At 38.9% G+C, this 20,998-nt stretch overlaps 2 protein-coding genes across 2 annotated transcripts in view; one reads left to right on the top strand and one right to left on the bottom strand.

The window, feature by feature from the left end:
- PTPN2 (protein tyrosine phosphatase, non-receptor type 2) overlaps positions 1 to 13,079 on the top strand; it is a gene marked incomplete at its 5' end in the record, with an annotated part of 29,155 nt that extends 16,076 nt beyond the window's left edge. The window contains 5 exons of the mRNA XM_017729471.1: positions 1,710 to 1,919; positions 3,268 to 3,426; positions 5,879 to 6,069; positions 7,597 to 7,698; positions 12,246 to 13,079. Coding sequence (XP_017584960.1) covers positions 1,710 to 1,919; positions 3,268 to 3,426; positions 5,879 to 6,069; positions 7,597 to 7,698; positions 12,246 to 12,267 — 684 coding nt within the window. The remainder of the gene's footprint in view (positions 1 to 1,709; positions 1,920 to 3,267; positions 3,427 to 5,878; positions 6,070 to 7,596; positions 7,699 to 12,245) is intronic.
- A 3,048-nt stretch (positions 13,080 to 16,127) lies between these two features.
- The window catches only part of PSMG2 (proteasome assembly chaperone 2), a 5,510-nt gene continuing 639 nt past the window's right edge, over positions 16,128 to 20,998 (bottom strand). The window contains exons 2-6 of the mRNA XM_017729470.1: positions 20,622 to 20,680; positions 19,687 to 19,805; positions 18,176 to 18,349; positions 16,853 to 16,973; positions 16,128 to 16,486 (exon numbers count right to left, since the gene is read on the bottom strand). Coding sequence (XP_017584959.1) covers positions 16,394 to 16,486; positions 16,853 to 16,973; positions 18,176 to 18,349; positions 19,687 to 19,805; positions 20,622 to 20,680 — 566 coding nt within the window. The 3' untranslated portion in view covers positions 16,128 to 16,393. The remainder of the gene's footprint in view (positions 16,487 to 16,852; positions 16,974 to 18,175; positions 18,350 to 19,686; positions 19,806 to 20,621; positions 20,681 to 20,998) is intronic.

The following is a 20,998-nucleotide window of genomic DNA, read 5'->3' as shown; positions in this document are numbered from 1 at the left end:
TCACAACTTTAAGTGGCTTAGCGAATTGTCCATATTCAAACTGGCCAGCTGATAGGTTCTATCAGGTCCCAGAGGAAACTGTAAGCACCCCTTAGCAAGGACATCCCTTCTGGGACTATGCTTGCTAACCTATGACATGCCTTTAGCTCACCTCTCGAGTTTTCTTCTTAATTTTGTTTTTAAAGTGATGAATTATTTTTCTTAGAAATAGAGGAAATTGCTTAAGTGCTATTTCCAGATTTCTTACAAAAAATATATCTCCATGATTTTTAAACAAACAGGTCATTTCAGTTGATTTGTGAGTTAGCTTGCTAACTTGAAAAACTAGGTACAAAAGAGCAGTAGGAAAGAAAATGCAAACTCTTTAATGCTTTGCTCCAGACAAAGGGAAGCCCCAGTATATTTATACAATTTAGGGGCTGATACTCTTTTTTCCCCTATAAAATCTTTGTGTGAACTCGTTTTCCCAATATCATAGATCACAATTTGTTGTCCTTGTTGATCACCTAGCCAAAAGACAAAATATTTTTGGAAGATAACTTTGCATTTGAGAGTGACTGGAGTCATGTTAATATCCACTGTTTTCTGTGAAAGTATTGGCGAGTCTTGCAGTATCAGAGATTGAAGGCAAAAGACAAATTGGGAGAGTGTTTTTGCTACTGCAGAAACCATATTTTAGTTTCACAAAGGAATTTCGTAAGTTGTCTCTCATAAGAAGTTGAAACAGACTGAGCAGACGAAGAACAGTAGAATTTATTTTAATTTCATGGCTATATTTTACTGTTGCTGAAGAAGAAAAATAGCTTTTCTGGAATACATTGATATTTTAAATCCTTTTGTGTTTAAACTTTGCAAAGTTTATGTCGATTTCAGTCTATGCGGAAAATTGGATGTAATGGAGGGAGGGTAAAAATAACTGAATATTTCTAAAATTCCTGAGCTAAAATGGGTGATCATTTTGTCTCAGAATTACCATGGCAAGGAGTAGCATTTAACAGCAGGTCTGAAGTGAGTTCCATAAAAGTATGATCCAGATTTTATATACATACTTTCATGCTGTCATTTCAGTACTTGGGGTTAGTTCATCATGTTAGGAGAAGAAACTCTGCTAGAGGGGTTCTAAAGCAGCTGTATGATTTTGGAATCCTCCTTTTTTACTAAACAAGAATATGTCCAGCAGAAGTCTTGCTAGACATCCTGCTGGATTTTTATAGGCCTTTTCCAGGAAGGAACGCTTCCTGCTCCTCTCAGTAATGTGGTTAGTATAAAGGAGATGTAATACCTCTTGGCATTAAAACTTGCTCTGAGCAAGAGTGCAGAGTGTATACAATGCTGACAGGGGTTTTTTCAGTCATGTTAGTTCTAGCTGTCTAGTAACTGCTGTCAGCCATTGAACTGCATTATTGCTAGAAAAAGAAGGGTATTTGGGAGTAAGGAGTAAAGCAAATCAAACATAGCAGTGGAAGTTTGAGAAGAAAAAAAGAATGTGTGTGGTAATAATTACAAAGGAGAAAGTTACTGACTCAGATAAAACTGCTTCTGCTTGCACTGTTGGTTGTCATCCAGCTTGAAGCAAGTTACTGGGTTGTTTGTCTAAAGGGGATGTTTAAAATAGAAAATAGCTGTTGATTGCGACTGGGGAAATGTGCGCTAACTGAGCCAAAGAGGAATGCTTTCTAGTTCTACTGTTTATTTGTTTTCACTTCTAGAGTGGTGAGTCCAGGATGATCTCTCATTTTCATTATACTACATGGCCAGACTTTGGAGTTCCTGAATCCCCAGCTTCATTCCTGAACTTCCTGTTTAAAGTCAGAGAATCTGGTTCACTGAGTCCTGAACATGGACCTGCAGTAGTTCACTGCAGTGCAGGAATAGGACGTTCCGGCACATTTTCATTAGTGGATACTTGTCTTGTTCTGGTAAGTGTTTGCATTTTCTCTGTTGCCTCTTTCTTTCTCCTGACACCCTGCCAACCTTCCCAATATGGGCTTTTTGGTCAGAAGGCTTTAAAAGCATTGAAGTTAATGACATTCCAGTGGAAACTGAAATTAAGACAGCATGCTTTTTTTCCCTTCACATATTTTGATGGCAAAAACACAGCTCTTGAAATGCATTTACAAATCCATCTTGAAGTACATTACATATTTTCAAAGCTTCCTGGAAAGTAAATTGTAAACATTCTTTTCCTTTTACCTAAGATGTGCTTGGAAAAGGTTGAGGATCAGTTGGGTTTTAATATGAAAAAAGCTTGTGAATATATATTGAGATGGTTGAATCTATAAGTCTTTTGCTCAAGAGCCCTTTTCTTAAGGATGCAGAGAAGCTGTTATCTGAACTAGGATGAGAACTCAGGCATGCCCCTGATTCTCATGCAGTGTGTAATTGTGGGCGGTGCAGAATTTCCTTGCTGTGCAGCCCTCTGGGTTGTGGGGCTTGATAGCCAGTTCCAGGGCCACATGGATGTATAGATTTTTTGATTACTTAGTGAACTGCATCATCTATAGTTGCTCATGGTGTGAGTGAACCTTGAATGTTAAATAATATTTTAAATCAGTTTAAATTTTTGTTGGACTTAGAAGTCCAGGCACAGAATTTTCTCTTTCTGCTTGGTAATAGTGAAAAGGACAGCACAGGTTTAACTGAAATGGGATTTCAGTTAAATTACAAGAGACACATTTTTCCGGTTTGGTTAGATCCTCTCAACTTACTTTTTGTTGGTTTTTTTTACTTCAGTTTTTCTTTGGTTTTATACATTTTGGAAAACATAGGGGTATATTTTGATGCAAGTATACTTCAAAAACACCCTGTGTGTGTAATGTGGGGACAAGTGTATGCATGGCTTGGGTTAGGGATTCTCCTTTAAATAAGGGAACTTCTGCCATAGTCAGTCTGAATTACTGCTCTATTCAGAAGCAGTAGGAAATACTACTTTATGGCTCTGATTCTTACAGTCCTATTTCAAAGTCTGAATACAAGCCTGAATGAAATTGAGCATATCTAAATGTCTTAATTTTAAGACTTAGTATTAGGGTACTAATTTATTTGTTTAATACATGATCCTTGACTTGTTCATAGTAAGTTTTCATTAGATGGTTTGCATTTTTCCTTCAAAAACAAATTAGAAATCATTTGAGATGTTAATCTTCCATATTACTAATAGAAGCATAATAGGGAGAAATTAATTTTTAGATTGAATTTTATGACTAATTTTTATTTGTAATTATTTTTTATATACCATTGACACTTTCAATGTAACTTGCTTTACAGATGGAGAAAAAAGACCCATTTTCTGTAGATATTAAGAAGGTATTACTGGATATGAGAAAATATCGAATGGGACTTATTCAGACTCCTGATCAACTAAGATTTTCATATATGGCTGTAATAGAAGGAGCAAAATTTATAATGGGGGATTCAACTATACAGGTAAATAGCTGGTTTAGCTCCATGGTTAGCTCCATGTATTTGAACAGCAGATTGCAACAGTAGTAAAAAATAGGCTCCAGATTACTTTAAAACATGTAATTTTGTGAGATTTAAATAATTAGCCTTTTTTAGTAGATGCCTAGGAGGCACTGTTCAGTGCCTTCTATCAAATGAAACTTATAACCCTGTGTATATGTCCCCTCTTAGATAAAATATAAAAATAATTTTTCTGTCCAAATGTTAAAAAAAAAAGTTCAATCAGTATTTTCAATACTGAAAAGTGAAAAGTAATGCCCAGTATCACTTTGAAAATAGCAAGGATCTTTTTTAGAATCTCTTGATGTTTGCTGTGTATTTTCCTAGCAGATAAGTTGCCTGATGCTACAGATAACATTTTTTGGTTAAAACTGCCTTTTTTCTTAAAAACCTTTAAAATTCGTGTTACAGTTAGTACAGTCTAGCCAAATACAATGATTTTGGGTGCAAAGAGATTACCAAATCTCACTGTTTTATCAGTGTGGCTTGCAGACATAACAGCTTACAGCTGTGTTAAGTGGCTGGGGCTAGGTGGGAGGGAGAACTGGGAGGAGAGGCTTTGAAACACCTTTAATTCTACTTTCATATGCTAGGGCTTTTTTATTTTGTTGATTTCTTAAAATCACGAATAGGGCAGATAAGCGAAAGCACATTTCCTTTCTTTGTGGTACCGGTAGTGGTCTGATTCTTCCCTTTAACAAATGTTTCTTGACTTGCTGTGTAAATAAAGAAATAATTTTGCACAACTGCTAATCAACACCTAGATAGTGTGCTGTTGGTCTGACACCTGTGCCCTATGTCTAGAAGACTTCATGATTCATCCTAAGACTAACAGCAGTTTAGTCTCTTCATTTTCTGGAAGCTGTTTCTGGTGGTATGAGGTACTGTGTCCAGTAACATTTTTCTGCTTTCCTTTTTTTAAAAAGAACTGCTCCAAACGGAGCAGTTCTGGTTCCCACACTTACCCATCTAGATCACAGGATTTCTTACTTCGGGATATGAGGGAGCATTCAACTCCGAATACTTCTTGTCATGTTCAAGTGTGTTATTTATTCATAGTAAGAGAATGCCTAGGAAGGCACACTTCTCATTTGTTCTCTTGTTATGATTGTTCCGATGATATTTCTTAAACCAGTGTTTTCTGCAGTGCAGGCATTTGTCCTGGTGCTTCTCTCTTCAGTCCTCAGCATTATGTGCAGAAAATCAATTCGCAGTACTTAAAAAGCAAATTTCTCCTTTTAAGGTCAGCTAGATCATTTTTATTCCATAAGGAACAGTTGTACTCTTCAGAATGTGAGAGGTATTCACTTCTCTCTGCTAGTGATGGAGAGGGCCTGAAGTTACTGAACGCCTCTCTAATTTAACATTAGCCAAATGTTTATCTCTGACATCTCCTTGGATTTTGGAAGTCAGTAAATGTGCAAACACAACTTTCATTTGCAGTGGAGGAGTTGGTTCATTGTTAAAACTCATTTTGCCAGCAGTCCATTTATAAGTAGCTGGTTTTTTAATATCACTCTGTGAATTTGATATTTAGTTTAGACCAGCAGTTGTGAAGTCATTCCACAGACAGGAATCTATCACTTGTTTTGAGAAGAGTCAGTTTTCAGTTCATTTACCTTGCCACAGACTTTTAAAAGTAACTGATTTTTTTCCTACAAGGTATTTTATGTCTTTATAGGCACTGGCTGATTTGTGTGAGAAAAGAAGTGACTGTTTTTTAGGGCTGATTCTTTTCCTTCCTGTGCACTTTCTAGGGTTCTTTTCTGCATGAAGTTTTTGCAGCAAGTCCTTCAGACTATTTATCATTAGGACAGAGATATAGCAAAACAGGTTTACTTGCAATTTCTTTTTTTCTTCCATCTCATTTCAGATTACTTCTCAAAACAAGGTGAATAACTCTTTTATGATGCAGTAGATCTCTGGACTAATGGGCCACTAGGTGAAATAGTAGGCCATGACTCTGGCATAGATAACTCTTTGTTAAAGTTTCCCAGTTCTCTCTTCTTAGGCAGTTCTTGCATACAAGGTCCTTTTGTATTTTGAAGCCAGAAAAGGTAAGAGCACAGCACAGGCCTGTAGCAAGTAGAGGGAGATGGGAAGTGCTGGACAGCACAGGATTTTTAAGACAGGATGCTTCCTAATTGTGGAGCTGCTGTGGACAGTACAGACCCTGGAGACAGTGGCCTCATGCCTTCACAGTGGCACCATCCCAGAGAAACAGAAAAAAGGATCATTCATGGTTGTTGGACGAGACACATCTTGACCGAACTTTACTTCTTCATGTAGCAATTTTTTTTTCTTGATCTGGTAGTTCCTTTAATCTACTTCTGTGACTCTTCTTTTGGAAGACATCTTGGCAAGGGGGCCCTTTAATGTTAGGGGAATGTTTGAAATATGTTCTCCTTGTTTTCAGAAACGGTGGAAGGAGCTCTCTAAGGAGGACCAAGCGCCAAGTTCCGAGCAGTCTCCTCCACACCCAACCAAAATAACCACAGAGAAGTACAATGGGAACAGCATAGCCCTGGAGAACAAAGATCAAATGGAGAAAATAAACACTGACCTGTCCACTAAAGTTCAAGATATCACAGATGGGAACATTGAAAAGTAGGCAAGATAAACTTTTAAAAGGCAGATGCACTCTCTCAAAAGGTTGAATTATTGTCTGCTTTTCTTATTGTAAAAAACCTTCAAGATCTTTCTGCAGTAGCAGGGGAGGACACGTGGTATTTGACTGTCTTATTTAATGATTTTAAAAATACAACCTCAGTGATTCTTTGTGATATGGTTTTACTGTTCAGAGGTCAAGAGAAGAAAAGCAAATGTCTCTAACTGAACCAGCTAGACCTCACACTTTTGAAAGCGTTTTCTTACAGATTGTCAGTGAACTCCATTGTGCAGTGTGAATGAGGTCCTAAAATTGTCCAGCATAATTTCATACTGATTTTTAAATACTATGCTAACTTATGTTTCAAAAAATACATGGTTCCTCAGAAACACAAAGGTTTGATCACAATACCACTTTCTGTATAGTGGTTGAAATTGTACCACTGGAGCCGTGTATTAGCCTCTGTTCGTGTTAAATCTGCCTGCTGAGAGTAGGTTCCTGTGGCTCAGCTGTGTCAGGTGAATTTGCCTTTCTCTTAGGAGTGCTGATGCCTCAGCTGGAAGGCACTGTGTGTCACTTGGGCCTTCCAACATGCGGGTCACCAAATGTTGATCCATGGCCAGAGATCCAAAAACTGGGCCAGGGCTGTGCCAAGCTGAGCCATGTGGTGCACAGAAGGAGGCAGTGTCTGTCCCAAAGGGCTGCAGCCCGAGATGAGACACAGCAGTTCTGTGTAGATAAGCTGGAATTCTGAAATAACAGCTGGCTCACCAAATGCCCCTATGGGTTTCTTTCTGTGTATTCATGAGTGTTTTGAGAGAGAATGACAGCAATTCTGTAGATGTTTGAAGGAACCCCTCACAAGCAGGAGTGAGGGTATGGATGTGAGTGGTGGCTGTGTGTTGGAAGTCAAAGAAAGTTGGTTTTTGTGTCAGTTATGCTGTTTTAGAGATTGTGAGGGCACTTTTGGAGACAAGAATTACAAGGTGGTCCTGGTAGTGTACCACACTGAACTCTGGTTTATTGTGTCCTTTATCATGATCTGGTTTACATCCTGAGATGAGTACTATTAAAGCTGCATGCAGCTGTGAGTAGGGGTTGGGGTCAGTGTATCATTGAGGCTGGTGTGAACTCTGCAGTGGAGGCGCCGTGTACTGTGACGCTTGTACATCATACCTGGCATTGCGTATAAAAGCAGCCTCCATGCAAAACATTTCAGCCACCAAATGGGGCAGAGACAGGGGTGAAAGCCTCTGCTCACATAATTTAACTAACTCTGTTCTCTGTTGAACTTGTAGATGAAGTACCATGTACATCTTTACATCTGTCATTTACTTATTCATGGGGCTTCACTATCTGAAACTCTCTACATTAAGGTGGTTAAAACATAATAAAAGATTGCTTGGTTTGGATTTTATATACTGCTGTCATATGCTACTGGTGGGTTAACTACTGGAAGTGTTGGATATGATAATAGCCTTTTTTCCTGTTCTTCAGTGTAAGATTTACGTTTTTTTCTTTTTAAGTTCTGTCCGAAAACGACTGCGGGAGGATAGAAGAGCGAACACAGCACAGAAGCTGCAGCAGATGAAGCAGAAGCTAAATGAGACTGAAAGAAAAAGAAAAAGGTGGTTATACTGGAAACCTATTCTCACTAAGATTGGGTTTGGTACACTGATTTTAGTTGGTGCTTATTGCTGGAAAATGTATTTTCAATAACATTCCTTGTAAGTAAACAGTAAGTGTGACCTCTCCAACGGCTAATTTTGCTGGAAGGTAATGAGTAGGGGTGTGACTTTAAGCATAAACTCCTTATTCCTGGAATGGGTACAGACTGTTACATACAATAGAGAAGTGATGTAAACTTGATCTTGTGTCGACATCTCAGGACTTTCCCCTGCAGGTACTTAGAAAAATGAACCGCTGCCCCCCCAACAGAGTTGATGGTTTTTGTTTATATGAGCAGGTACAAACTTGCCGCAACTGTTTATACACTTCTAAAAATGGTGTTCTACCAGATCTTCAGCAAATGCTGAACCATGGAGGTTTAGCTACCGAAGGCTGTCTGGATTTAAATTTACATGCCTGACATAAGCAATAAACAGTGTTGTATCATTTACATTATTAATGCAAAGAAGTTATCCTTAAATATGTGTAATGTGTAATGTACTAGTGACATGAACATAAACATTTTATATTCTTACGACCTAGGATAAATATATTTTATAATTGCATATTTAATCTTTTTGTAGTTCACTGTACTTTCAAAAGCTCAGTTTGTACAAATTTCTGACCAAAAGAATTTCATTTTGAAACTAAATGTAATTATAATTTGTGCATGAAAAGAACAGTGCAACCATTCCCCATATTTGACTCTCCCGTTTGAAATGAGCAGCTAGGGGTCTGATAAAGCACTTGCCAGTTTCTACTCTGTTAATTTGCATTCCTTATTTATTTTTTGTAGTTTTCATTATTTAAGTAAGACGTAGAAATTTGATTTTTTTAAGGCTTTTGAGAACTTAGCTCCCACTGCAAATTATACTGTTGATTAATGTTAATTAATTCAGACTTCAGCTACTGTTTGAAGGCCAACATTGTTCAAGTTCTGACATTCCATTAAATGTGAAACTTAATGTTTTGTGTGTCTATAGATTTTAATTGCTAGAAAAAATAAAATTAATTCATCAGTACTAGGTGTAGAAAGCACATCAAAGGAAACTGTAGTTGGACTTTCAAGGGTTGCTCTAATAGAAAAGAAATGTTGGTAGTGTTCTGCCATACCCAGTGTTTTCAGCTGTATGAGCCATTTTGGTAGCTTCACAAAGTCTAGAACTGCTTTTCAGGTTCCCCAGCACTGTATTAGAGAGACGTGCTAGTAAAACACTTGACTAATATTTTGGGAATATCTGTGCTACAGCTCCTTTAAAATTACTGAGCACTCCCTTTCCATTACTTGGGCAATAACACTTCCTATATAGTAATGTAACACAAACCATTTTCTGCCCTTTAAATTACTTTTGAATACAGAAATGGTATGTGGCTGAATGTAGCTTGTTGTTCAAGTTAGAATCTAATAATGTGTAGGATTGGATTGTATTTTGAAATGTGAATTTTATTTATTCAAGCATTGCCTTGTTGGGTGACTTCAGAGAAGTTGTGTTTTCTCTTTCCATTTTCTCTTGGGTGTGGGGTCTTGGGGGTTTTCTTCCACCCCCCTCCCCCATTTTGTAAAGCACTTCTTGGATTTACTGCTGAAAAATACTCAAAGAGCTGGATGATTACTTTGCTCCTTATTCAAAGGAATTGACTTCAAAGTTTTCCAGTACATCCAAGCTTGGTAGTCATATACGAGGCATGGGGCCCAATTACTCTGACATTTACTACACAAAGCTAAGTACAGTTTACTCTTTAAAATTCTCATTTTGCAGTAGCCGATACTATTCTGGACTACACTGTTTGTATAGTAAACAGATGCTGAAGGGTCCTGATGAGGAAAACAAGTGTAGTTTCATAGAGTACTGGATTTGGGAACTTGTGCATCACTAGGACAAGACAATTTGTTCCACGGCATTGCTGACCAACCATCCAGCTCAAATAGCAAAACGACTTGCTGACTGCTGGGACATAGCACAGGCACACAGCTCATGTATTTTAAGACATTTCACAATTCTTACAACCACAGTAACTTCTAGTCAGCAAGAAGACTGTCAATAGATTTTTTTTCCTTTAAATTGAGGACAGGTTTTTCAGTATCAGCTACAACTGATAGTAGGTATAAATGTATGTGCCTTATAAAGATATTTTGGTTATAGAAAAATACACGGAATGTAATTTAAATGCTTTTGTAACAGAAATATTCCAGATTTTATTCTAAATACTTAAAAGCAGCTAAGGAAAAAGTGCAGGCGAAACTTAGACTGATACCACACTGTCATTTATTGCCCTTCTTTTGGCATGAGACGGATTTCCTGGGCTACCAGGATCTTACAGGCACTGAGCTCTAACTGCAGCTTGTCAAGTTGTCACTTGATTTTTTTCCTGGTTCCATCTTCTAAATTCTGGCTTTTCAGTTTTCTTGATCCTGAGTAAGCATTCCTCAGTTCAGGGTGGGGCAGGGCAGGGGGCAGCCAATTCAGATCACCTCACACTCTGTTACCTTCTTGATGCAATAAAGCAGGACTTGCACATGCAGCAGTTGTTCTGTGAAAGTTTGGTTTGGTTCTGTGCTTGCAAGTACCTTGGGAGTCTTTAACTGTTAATAATTTAAGGAGGAGGAACCAGTACAAGCCTTGGACAAAACTGTTTTGAACAGTGAATTGTTCATGACAGTATGAGAATAGTAAGGAAAATCAAATGATTGGTCTCTTTGTACATTCCAGGAAATAATTCGGATAAAAATCTTCTTTCTGGTCCATCACTAATCCTTAAAACCTAAAATCTGGAGGATTGTTTTCTGTGCTGCACACTAAGCCCTTGTGATACTTTGTTATTCTGTAGGATTTAAATTTGCAGCAGTTTTGCACAGCTTGGATGTTAAATGGGAACAAATATGGGCCAAAATGAAGAACTGTCAATCCCAGTCACCTCTGTCATAGGAAATGCTTAAAGGGTGAAATTGAAGGACATGCCTTCTGACCCCTCTTCTCTCCCCCTCCCCAGTTTCTGGCAAGCTGCTGGCTGGTCCCATGCTACTTCTAAAATGTTGTTGGGCTCTATTCAGAATGTTACTATGTTTGTTCTTCCCCTCTTCTCTGGAAATGCATCAGCCGAAATACTTGATGCATAGTGGGCATCTCTGATTAAACAGTGTTTGAGTCTCAGATAAACACTTGTGTACAAATCATGCACGTGTTCATGAAAAAATACCTAGCAAACATTTGGACCTCCACTGCAAGGGGTTTGCAAATTTGGAATTAATCCTTTAGGTTTCCTATTTGTGTTTTTGGTGCAGGGACAGTCCACTTAGTGACGGTACATCTGTATTTTCCTTGAAATGTATTAAGTAAAATAATTTAATTCAGTGTGAAATAGCAATTTGGAAATAAACCTCTGGATTTGTTATGGGAGTGAGATGTTGCCAGTGAAACGTAGCTTATTCTGTTAAAGCTCGAGTAATATGGTTTACTGACATCAGTTTATGTCCCCCTGAAAAGGGAGGAGGCATAAATATGTATGCATGTATGTGTGACTGGGTCATGCAGGCAATGAAAAAGCCTGGTTAGCTTTATGTTTAATGAATGTAAACCAAATTATTTAGTTTGCTGTTTGGCATTATAGTAAAACCTGAGACACTTGAGGACTGCATGAGAAACTAAATTAACAATGACAAAAGAGGAAGTCTTCTGCAGGGCCAAGTGGCTTAAGCCAGAGGACTGTACTTGCAAAGGTGATGTGACACACAGTAGTCTTCCTGGGCCTTTTTGTTTGCCCCCAAAGTTTTAAGTCAGTCTTTCATTTTTATGTACAAAAAATAAACGTGTTCGAAATTGCATCTCTGTCTGAGTCTTTATTTAAATTGGAAGGATAAATATTTGGAAGCCCTCTTTCAATGTGTCGTAACTGGTGGAGGAAAGCTGCTTTATGAATCAGTGTAGTCCTTGCAGAACTCAGACGCATTTTACCCGTAGTAGCTTGGGGGTGTGGTGCTGTGAACACCAAGGTCTCTTTCTGTAGGCTCGGAGTGGAGCTTTGCCTTGCCTAAGAAAAAAGTGTCCAGTGCTGGGGTGTCTTTCTCACTACAGGAAATCTTTGCCTAGAGACAGTTACTTTTGTGCCGCTGTAGCAGGATTGGCCTACAAAGCTGTGAGAGGTGATGTGTTCTAAGATGCAGCCTGCCATAGTCCTACTGAGGCCCAAGGAGACTTCTGCAGTGCTTGTGGTTAAAGGTGTGAGGAAGTGGTTTGCTGGACTGAGCCCTATACTTGAAACTCTCCAGCAAGGATGTGCCTCGTACTGTAACATGGAAACACCTTCTGGAAAAGCAACGGCTTTCCAAGAGCACTTGCTCAGAGGCAGTAGTTGCTCCAGGGAACACATGAGAAGCTGTTTGGTGTTGACAGTGAGCTGCAAATCCACTGTCAGTTCTTAGGTTTTTTTTTTTTTTTTTTTTTGCTGTTGTTTTTTATCCCCGTATTCTGTACTGAATCGGTGACTTTCTTTTGGTTGTATGTCGCAGGCCGAGACTGACTGACACCTAAGCCTTCAAGACTTGTGAATATTCTGCAGCTATAAACTGCAAACTATTGACATGCAAAGCGAGACATGAACCCCCTCTTCGGGAACAAAAAGTGAGGTCTGTTAAGTACCAAGAAGACCTCAGTTATCTGTTTACAGCGTAAACTGCACCGAGGGGATGAAGACCACCAGCAGCGTGTGCTACTTTGCAAAACGAAATAATTTGCCATCTTGTGTTTTTATAATGCCTGTATTAATGTAGAAAGATGTAAAAGAAATAAATTAGGAAATATTTTGTTTTGTACTGCCATTCTTATTGTATTTTTATACTTTTTGGCAGCATTAAATATTTTTTTAACTTGATGATGTGCTGTTGTGTGCGCGTTATGTTAGGGAGAACCTGTTAAAGAGTGTGTGTTGTGGAAAAAGAAGGGGTTTGCCTTAAGGTTTCCTGATACCTGTCTTAAATGGAAAATGGCAAAATTATTAGAGTGCGCTTTATGCAAGTATTTTCATTAATGCTAAGTATTGTAGTTTGATTTAGGAGGAACTCTTGCACATTTCTTTTGTAATACACCACTAAGAATCTTATTTTACTAATCTGACCAGTCAGTTTGGTAATCCTTTTTATGTTTGCTATAAAATATGCACAAAATGTTCAGAATAACTTTGCGACGGGAAAGTGTTCTGCTGGTGATGCTCTAAAGGGAAGAAAGATGGACAACCTGACCTCTCTTGACCCACGGTCCTGTGTAGTTAACGGGAGCTGAGGAACAAAACTGAAGCACACAAAAGTCAATGGTGTCTGTAATTAAACAGGTTTTGGATTGTGCCATTGCCGTGTGTTGTATGTACGGTATTTTCCTCCATGTCTCCCACCTTCTGTCAGTGTTCTCCTTGACACAGTCAGGATAGATTGGAAATGGGTAAGCCACAGTGCTGTGTAAAGGAGTTCTTCCAGTGGGGTCAGCAGGGTTTCCAGCCTTGTGCCTTCGGTAACAGAGTTGATGTCAATTCTGCACATGTTCTCTGATGGCTTCAGATAAACCTTAACTCACAAAACCCCTATATATTTACTATGACTGTCTAAACTGCCATGTGGTGGGGTTTTACGTGGGATTTGCACGTTGTATATTTTTGTAACAGTTTTTTGTACAAGTCATATAGTTACTGAAAGTGAAGTGTGGAAGAGGGGGGAAATCTCAGCCAACTCAGGCACTTTTTGCTAAAAAAGGCAGCAGCCTGAAATCTTAGCAGAATTTGGTGTTGAGGCCTATTCATGAAAGCAGTCATATTCAGAGTTGTGTTGAACTTGAAGAGGAAGCTGAAGCAGAGAGTACATAATGCTATTACTTGAGCTAAAGACACACTTGACACCGTCCTGAAATAGTCTAAATTGCCAGTCTGGTTTGTCCAAATTTTGTTTTCTTTACAAGGTTTACTATTGTTCTGAGCCTATGCTGGAGGAGAAAACAACATTGTGACTTGATTCAGTTTCCATTTTCAAGTTGGTGCAGCTGTGAAACCAGGAGTGTTTGTACCAAGAGATCAAGCTCTGCCAAAACCACTGCAATAAATCCTGCTATTGTTGATTACAGGAACAGGGCCTGTTTATACCACGTGGGACATCTTTGCGTAAAGCTTCCAGCTGTTCATGCCTTTTACCTTTTGCTATGGTTTAGGTTTTCATTATTTTCCCCCTCTTGGGGTTGTGAGTAAGCATGCACTGCATGACTACTGGAAATGTGCATGTGCTTCATTAGTCTACCTGGTGCTATCACATACACAACTAGTTTATCTTGTGGGGCATAGACAGCTGAATATCCTAATAAAAATGCTAATTGCCCTTAGCTTGTAAATGGTTTTCAGCTACTGAGATGCTGGAATGAAGTTGATGTCAGCCAACTTGATGAATCGGCAAAGGAGATTAAGATACAGGAGTTCCAAACCCAGGGCTTTGCCGGGTTTCATTGAGTGCTGCCTTGTGACAGAAATCTTGGCTTTCTGACCAGTGCACTTGTTTGGTTATTACTACACAGGCCCCCGTTCTTTACTACTGGTGGGAAAGTGTATTTAAAAAGGTGAAGGAAGGGGAGAGAAAGGACAAGTGAGTGTGTAATGGCAGCCTTTAAAGAAATCGGGTTAGAATGATCAGACTTGTTTGTGAAAGGCATTTTTTTCGCTATGAAAAAACTATGATTTACTGACGGCCGTTTTTTCCCCATGTTCAAGAGCAGTGTTGCAGAGGTGCGTTTTATTTTTCCTAGTCCTCTGAACATCAGGCCAAAGGCGCAGCCTTGTCCTGCAGGAAGGTGTTGGTGTGTGCAGGGGCTGCGCTCGCCTGTCCCGGGCACTGGAGGCAGGAGCGGCTCGGGGCCAAGGGCAGCGCTGCCCGCCCTGCGGCGACCGCCCGCGGAACTGCCGGCCCTGCAGAAGCTTCGTCCTTGTTCCACTCACAAGGATCCGACTGCCCTCTACCTTCTCCACGGGGAACAAGAAAGCCCTGAGGATTTTCTCTTTCACAAAGTCTTCCCAGTGTTCTCCCTTCCCCTTCTCAAGGTTTCACTCGGCTGTGCCTCTCGAGGAGGTACTGAATATCTGTGGCTCACTTAAGAAAAATACTGCAAAGCAAGTAACACCCCTTTCATTGCTTCTGTCTGGTCCTTCAGTTCTTCAAGATTTAATTTGCCCTCCTGCTCTATATACACCTCATAGTCACTTGGCTCAGTTTGAATATGGTTATTTTTTCCAACTAGCTTTAGGCTTATCAGACTTGCCCTGTGCTACACATGGCCTTTTGTCTGCATTCCCTGACTGCATCTGCATTTTGACTCACCAATTTAGTCAGGATACGTGTGGGAACTCCTAAAAATATATTTAGGTTAATTCTCACTTTTCAACTCTAGAACTGACCATCTTGCACCCATGATACAAAGTTGCTTTTAAATCAGCTGATGTGACCAAGCACTTCCAAAACATCAGAACTGAACACATTGCTAAATACTGTAATGCAACAGGGACCATCACAAGCTCTGAACATGTGAACTGTCCATCACGTAACTGCTGTCTCAGACTAAACCTGTAAAATACACAGATACCAGACTGCCTGATACCAGGCAAGGTTCCCTAATTATTTTATAGAGCACTGTATTCATGTTCAGTCTAAGGCAGCTTATTGACCTAGAAGCTTTAGTTTCAGCATCTTAGCAGCTTCTGGAAATGAACAGAAGCCTGGAAAAAGCTCAGGGGTAACCTAATTGTGGCCTCCCAGTTCCCAGAGGGAGCCTACTAGAGAGCTGGAGAGGGACTTTTTACAAAGGCATGTAGTGACAGGATAAAGGGAAATGGCTTCAAACTGAGAGCAAGCTTAGGTTGAGAATTGGGGAGAAATTTTTTACTGTGAGGGTGGTGAGGCACAGGCTCAGGTTGCCCAGAAAAGTTGTGGATGCCTCATCCCTGGAAGTGTTTAAGACCAGTTTGGCTGGGGCTCTGAGCAACCTGTTCCAGTGGAAGGTGTCCCTGCCTACAGCAGTGGGATTGGAACTAGAGGATCTTCAGGATCCCTTCCAACCCAAACCATTCTATGTAGACAGAAAAGACAGAACAGGCTGTTACACTGCTTGCAATCTCCCCAGTTGAAGCTACCACAACAGCATTGGGAAAAGAATGCAAAACCAGATCACTTCTGACCTTCACTTAACTCACTAGGAAGTTTTGAAAAAAAAGTTAAGATCCACAGGTGACATGGCAGAGGAGGTAAGCATGGCATTAGGAACTTTTTTCTTCCAAGAAAATCCATGCCTGCATATCACTCTCAGTTCTCAGCTGCATTAAGAAGGAGCACCATAAGCTCGTCCATGGCAGTAACACTTAACCAGGGAAAAAGATTTCTTAAAAAATATTTTATTAGAAAAAACTTCCAACCAAAGTTACTCAATAAACAACTGTACAAAACATATTTCCTTTGGTGAGTTTGCAAAAGTTATCTTAATTTCTTTAGCTACTCACATACACAAAAGGAATTTTTCTTAAATAAAGCATTTATGTAGACACCAAAGCAAGCTGCTGCTCCTTGGCAATTACTGTGTAATCACTACCTCAAGGGACATCTGCGACCGCACGCGTGACTCACAGCGAGTTCAGAGCTGATCAGAAGAGGGCAGGTGGGAGACCACTGCCAAAAAGCAAGCGCCAAGAACTCGGTATCTTCCACTGTGAAGAAGCATCTGTGGAATTGTTGCTCTGCAACAAACCCAGAATAATTAAGTTTTAAGTAGTAAATACGTAAGTCTGGAACGGGTATTAAAATAATGGGCAGTAGTACAAGTGTCAGTGTCACGGTGGGTTGCTTTAGAGAAGGGCACTGGAAGAGAGAATTCAATCAAACCTTTACACAATTTTTGCCCACACCTGTCAAACAAAAGAACTGGTGTTCAGATTTGTTTTTTCAGGTGGGGAAAATCCCAGTGAGATTTAAATCAAAATATGTATTTAATTTTGCATATTCTTGATGACCAAGAGCCAAAATGAACCCATCTGGACTGAAGAAAAATGAAAATAATGGATATAAAATATGGAGGCAAGAAATTTAGATCAAACATTACTTACTTCAGTTTTAATTAGCTGGAGCCATTCATTAAGATAGTTAACAAGAACAAATGCATCAGGGATGTTGTCTCCTTCTGAGCAAAATTTCAGAAGAACTGCCATTTGGATTCCCTTTGAACAGCTGCAACAAAAATGAGCAAGCATTTGTACTTCATTTTGAGATCCACAATTATATTTATGTATAAAGAGCAGCAACAATATGCATGTATCTGGTGAAAAGCAAAAACCAAAAAGGAAAAATATATGGAGATACTTTTTTTTTTTTTTCCCCCTCTCCAGATTTCCTTGATCACATTTTCACACTTCATGCTCTTTTTCTTAGTCTTGAATTTTTTCTTTACTTTGCAAGGCAGGAATCCTACATCTTGCAAGAGTACTCAGGCCTCTTTTATGTACTTGGTTAGCATTTTTGTGCTGGTGAGGCATTTTTCACATCCTTTGGTACAATCACTCCTTCTCTTTCTGTGTATTTGAAACCAGCAGTTTTGCAGGCTGCATGTCACTACTTTACTTGGAATATTCTCATTTTTTCATTTAGATATTAAGATTGTTATTTTAATTTTTTTTTCCCCAAGTCCTGGCAGGTCTTTTCTTTTGCAATTATATATTGTTTCCATACTGAAGTCAGTATAAAGGTAAGCATGGCATTAGGAACTTTGCTGCTGTTGAATGCAACAGTGTGGACAGGTGTCAAAAGTAACAGTTAAAAAATAAAAGTCAGTTTTACACCTGATCCAACACATCTTTTGCAGAACTACACAGTTGTGCTATAAATGAGTATTAGTATCCAAAATTTAAAAACTCAGGCATGCTTTCAGCACAACTTCTGATACACACACCTTTTAACAAAACCCCCACATCTAATTTTTTTGCTAGCCCTGAAATCTTAACTCATTCTTAGTGCTCAGAATTGTTTGTGGGTTTTTGGTTTTTTTTTTATAACTGATGTTGGAACCATTTGCCTCAGGAAACAGTTTTAGTTAAAGTAGCACAGGTACAGGAATTCTACTATTTACAGATCATGGTTTGCATAATATGAGATTCCAGGTTGATCATGATCATAACTGTAAAGGCTTTATTACTTTCCTGTAGCCCATTCCCTTATATTTTTATTTTATTCTAACTTTATGACACAGAATTCTCTACTTCTCTTCCTCTTAATTATGGGTCTGACCTGAAAGAAGTTCTATTCCTATAAAGCCCTGTTCTGTAAAAAGAAGGACTTTTCTTTTCCTATAACATAGCAGTTTATAAGACAATTTTACCCAAGTACTAAAAACGTGACTTCTGATATCTTTCTGTGCTTCTCTTTAGGCAACTCACCTCTCAGTGAACAACAGTTTTGTGATGCCTCCTCCAGGTATATGCAGAACTTTGTCTGTGTCACTTATTCCAGGGTAAGCTGCTACTTTTTCCATTTCTTTCCAGTTCAACTCCTGCATGCGGCCCCCAACTGCTTTCTCCAGATCAGGTGTGAGCAGGTAGCGCAGTGGTGTCCTAGAAACAAGTCAAGGATGCCTTCAGTCTGCCAAGGACAGACACTACCCCAGCTACCACTTGTGGCAGACAGAAGGTGCAAGCACTGAGGACCTCACATCTGCCATGAAGAATTGCTCTGACATTCTCTCCCTCTTCAGGTCGAAGTTAGAAAGTAAGTCTGTGGCCTCAGAACTGTACAAACTACTCAGCTTTCTGCTACAAATAGAATGTAGGTACCCGACTTTTAAGGGCTCAAATAACAGACAAGTGCTAAATACATAAGCACATAAATAGGGGAACTGCTTATAGTTGTTAAAATAATTTACAAATAAAACATGTTTTTTCTTCCTTCAGATAGGAGGTGATTAATTCACAATCTGTTAGGGTCAACTTGGACTTCACCAGGATACACTATTTTTAATAAGCTTACACTACTAATACATTCAGATTTCAGTCAAGTTAAAAGTATTTTCTGAATGCACTACCCTCCCTCTTTGGTAAATCTGCTATAAGGGAGTTGTTCTGTGGGGCTGAGGGAGCTGGGGGGGCTTTAAATTACCACAACTTATGACTCAGACCTCATCAAATAACCATCAGTCCCTCTCATTTCATTCCATGTTAGCTGGCCATCCTGAAATTGTATGGATCTACCACTACATCAGGAACGTGCATAGATCTAAACCTCCTTTGTGGCCCTACACATTTATAGAGCCTGAGCATAACAACTGCAGAAATACTGGTTTTATTTGCAGAAATACAGATTTTATTTGTTTTTCATTAAATCACCAGTTATGATGCCCTTCAATCAGCAAGAAATGCTTGGTTTTTAAATGGGTAATATTAGTAAAAATACATTGCAGTTGCAACCTTGCAGCTGCCTCCTGACAAATAATAACTGATAACTTCCTATTAAAAAAACAAAAAGGAATGACAACTTACTGTATTAAAGAAAACCTTCCACAAACAGAATGATGAAGAAGAGGTAGGAAAGGAACCAATATTGTAATCAACTGTTAAAAATGTAATCTGTGACCTGTATGTCAGCAGTTAATCCCTGACATTGCTTGCAGCCACAAGTTAAAACCGAGGCTCTGTTGCCTGGCAGTGCAGGCCAAGTGCAATTTGCTTACAGCTTTTCATTTGATCAGAACTTTTGACAGTAGTAACCCAGAAAATTCAGAGATTAATCCTGTATAACATGATGTTTTAATAGTATACTAAGCATTTTATGACCTATGTACACATGCAAGCAAAAGCACCCTGTGAGAAGTACTAAGTACATGGAAGTAGAGGGAAGTATGTCAGCCAAAAAACCCCAGAAACATCATTTAGGTCTTTTAGGGACACAAACATACCCCAGAAGCTGCTCATCGTCGCGCTGGTACGCGTGGCTGCTGGACAGAAGGACAACCCTGGCACAGTTGCTGCTCTTCACCCAAGAAAGCAGGGTTTCACAGAATGGCCTGTACTTGTTCTTTACGCAAAGACACAGACAAAAAGTGAAAAATTTAATGGGTCCTTAACAATACTAGGTGTTACATAGTATATTTAGCAGTGATGTAAGTTAATTGTTCATATCCACTTAGTCTTCAGCCCCAGATAGATTTTTAAAAAGCAGAGAACTGCCCTGGTTGTTTACTTAATCAAAACTACACATAGAATTATAAGAATTAGCATTAAGACCATGTCAACAACAACAGTACCACCTGCTTTGTGTGCCATTAATACCAAAGGAAAAAACTTCAGAGCAAGATGGGATGGCAGGATTACACAGTATTTTTCCACAGGTTGAACTGCTAAAATACTGCACCACAAAATTTTTTTCTGGCATGGCATTCTGCTTACTTTAAATTACAGCCACTGTCCAGTAATACTAAATTCTTCATTTTTACATAATGAATGCAGTTTAAATGGATATAGCATACTACAGAAATAATTGGTATGACACACAAAAAAACCAAAGCTATTACAAAGAACACCGAAAAAAATAAATGTAAGGGAAAAAAATAAACAGACATAACCCAGACCATTTTGTATTTTCATGACTCTTAATAACTAAGGAGATATTTACACTAAAATCTACCAACACAGGCAGCTGTTGTGGAGCTTGGAAAAACAAAAGCAAAACCTCAACCCTCAATGAATGCAGAAATCACTAAAACTGTGCCAATTGCAGAAGGTGTTACAGCATGAAGTAGAAAAATAATTTTGCCAGGCCACTTAAAACTATTTGCCAGCAGAACTGTTCAAACCAAACAGTGAAGTAAGAACAATCAATGAACATACATACCTTTATAAAAGGTGATCTGATCTGCAGTACTACAAGTTTCTTTGAAGGTAAGGAGTACACTATAAGAAGAAATCATTAAGTCTTGTTAAGAAGAAACTGAGAAAGAGATCTGGGTTTAAATATATGAAGCATTATCCCATTTACGAACTTCAGGATAGTAAACCCTTCAGCTATCAATTCTTACAGGAAAGCCTGACAACATCCACTGTGTTAACAACACATATTTCTGTGCATTGTATTTTCATCAGACCTAATTTCAATTGTACTAAATTCAAAGGATTGAATTATGAAAGATATATGAAGATTTGCCTCCTGTAATGATTCAGATAATCTCTACAAAGATTGAGAGATTATTCCGAGATTTCTGTGATTTAAGA

This window comes from Corvus brachyrhynchos, unplaced genomic scaffold, assembly GCF_000691975.1.
Source record: "Corvus brachyrhynchos isolate BGI_N302 unplaced genomic scaffold, ASM69197v1 scaffold331, whole genome shotgun sequence".
Classification (NCBI taxonomy): Eukaryota; Metazoa; Chordata; class Aves; order Passeriformes; family Corvidae; genus Corvus; species Corvus brachyrhynchos.
This window is presented reverse-complemented; position numbering and strand designations above follow the sequence as displayed.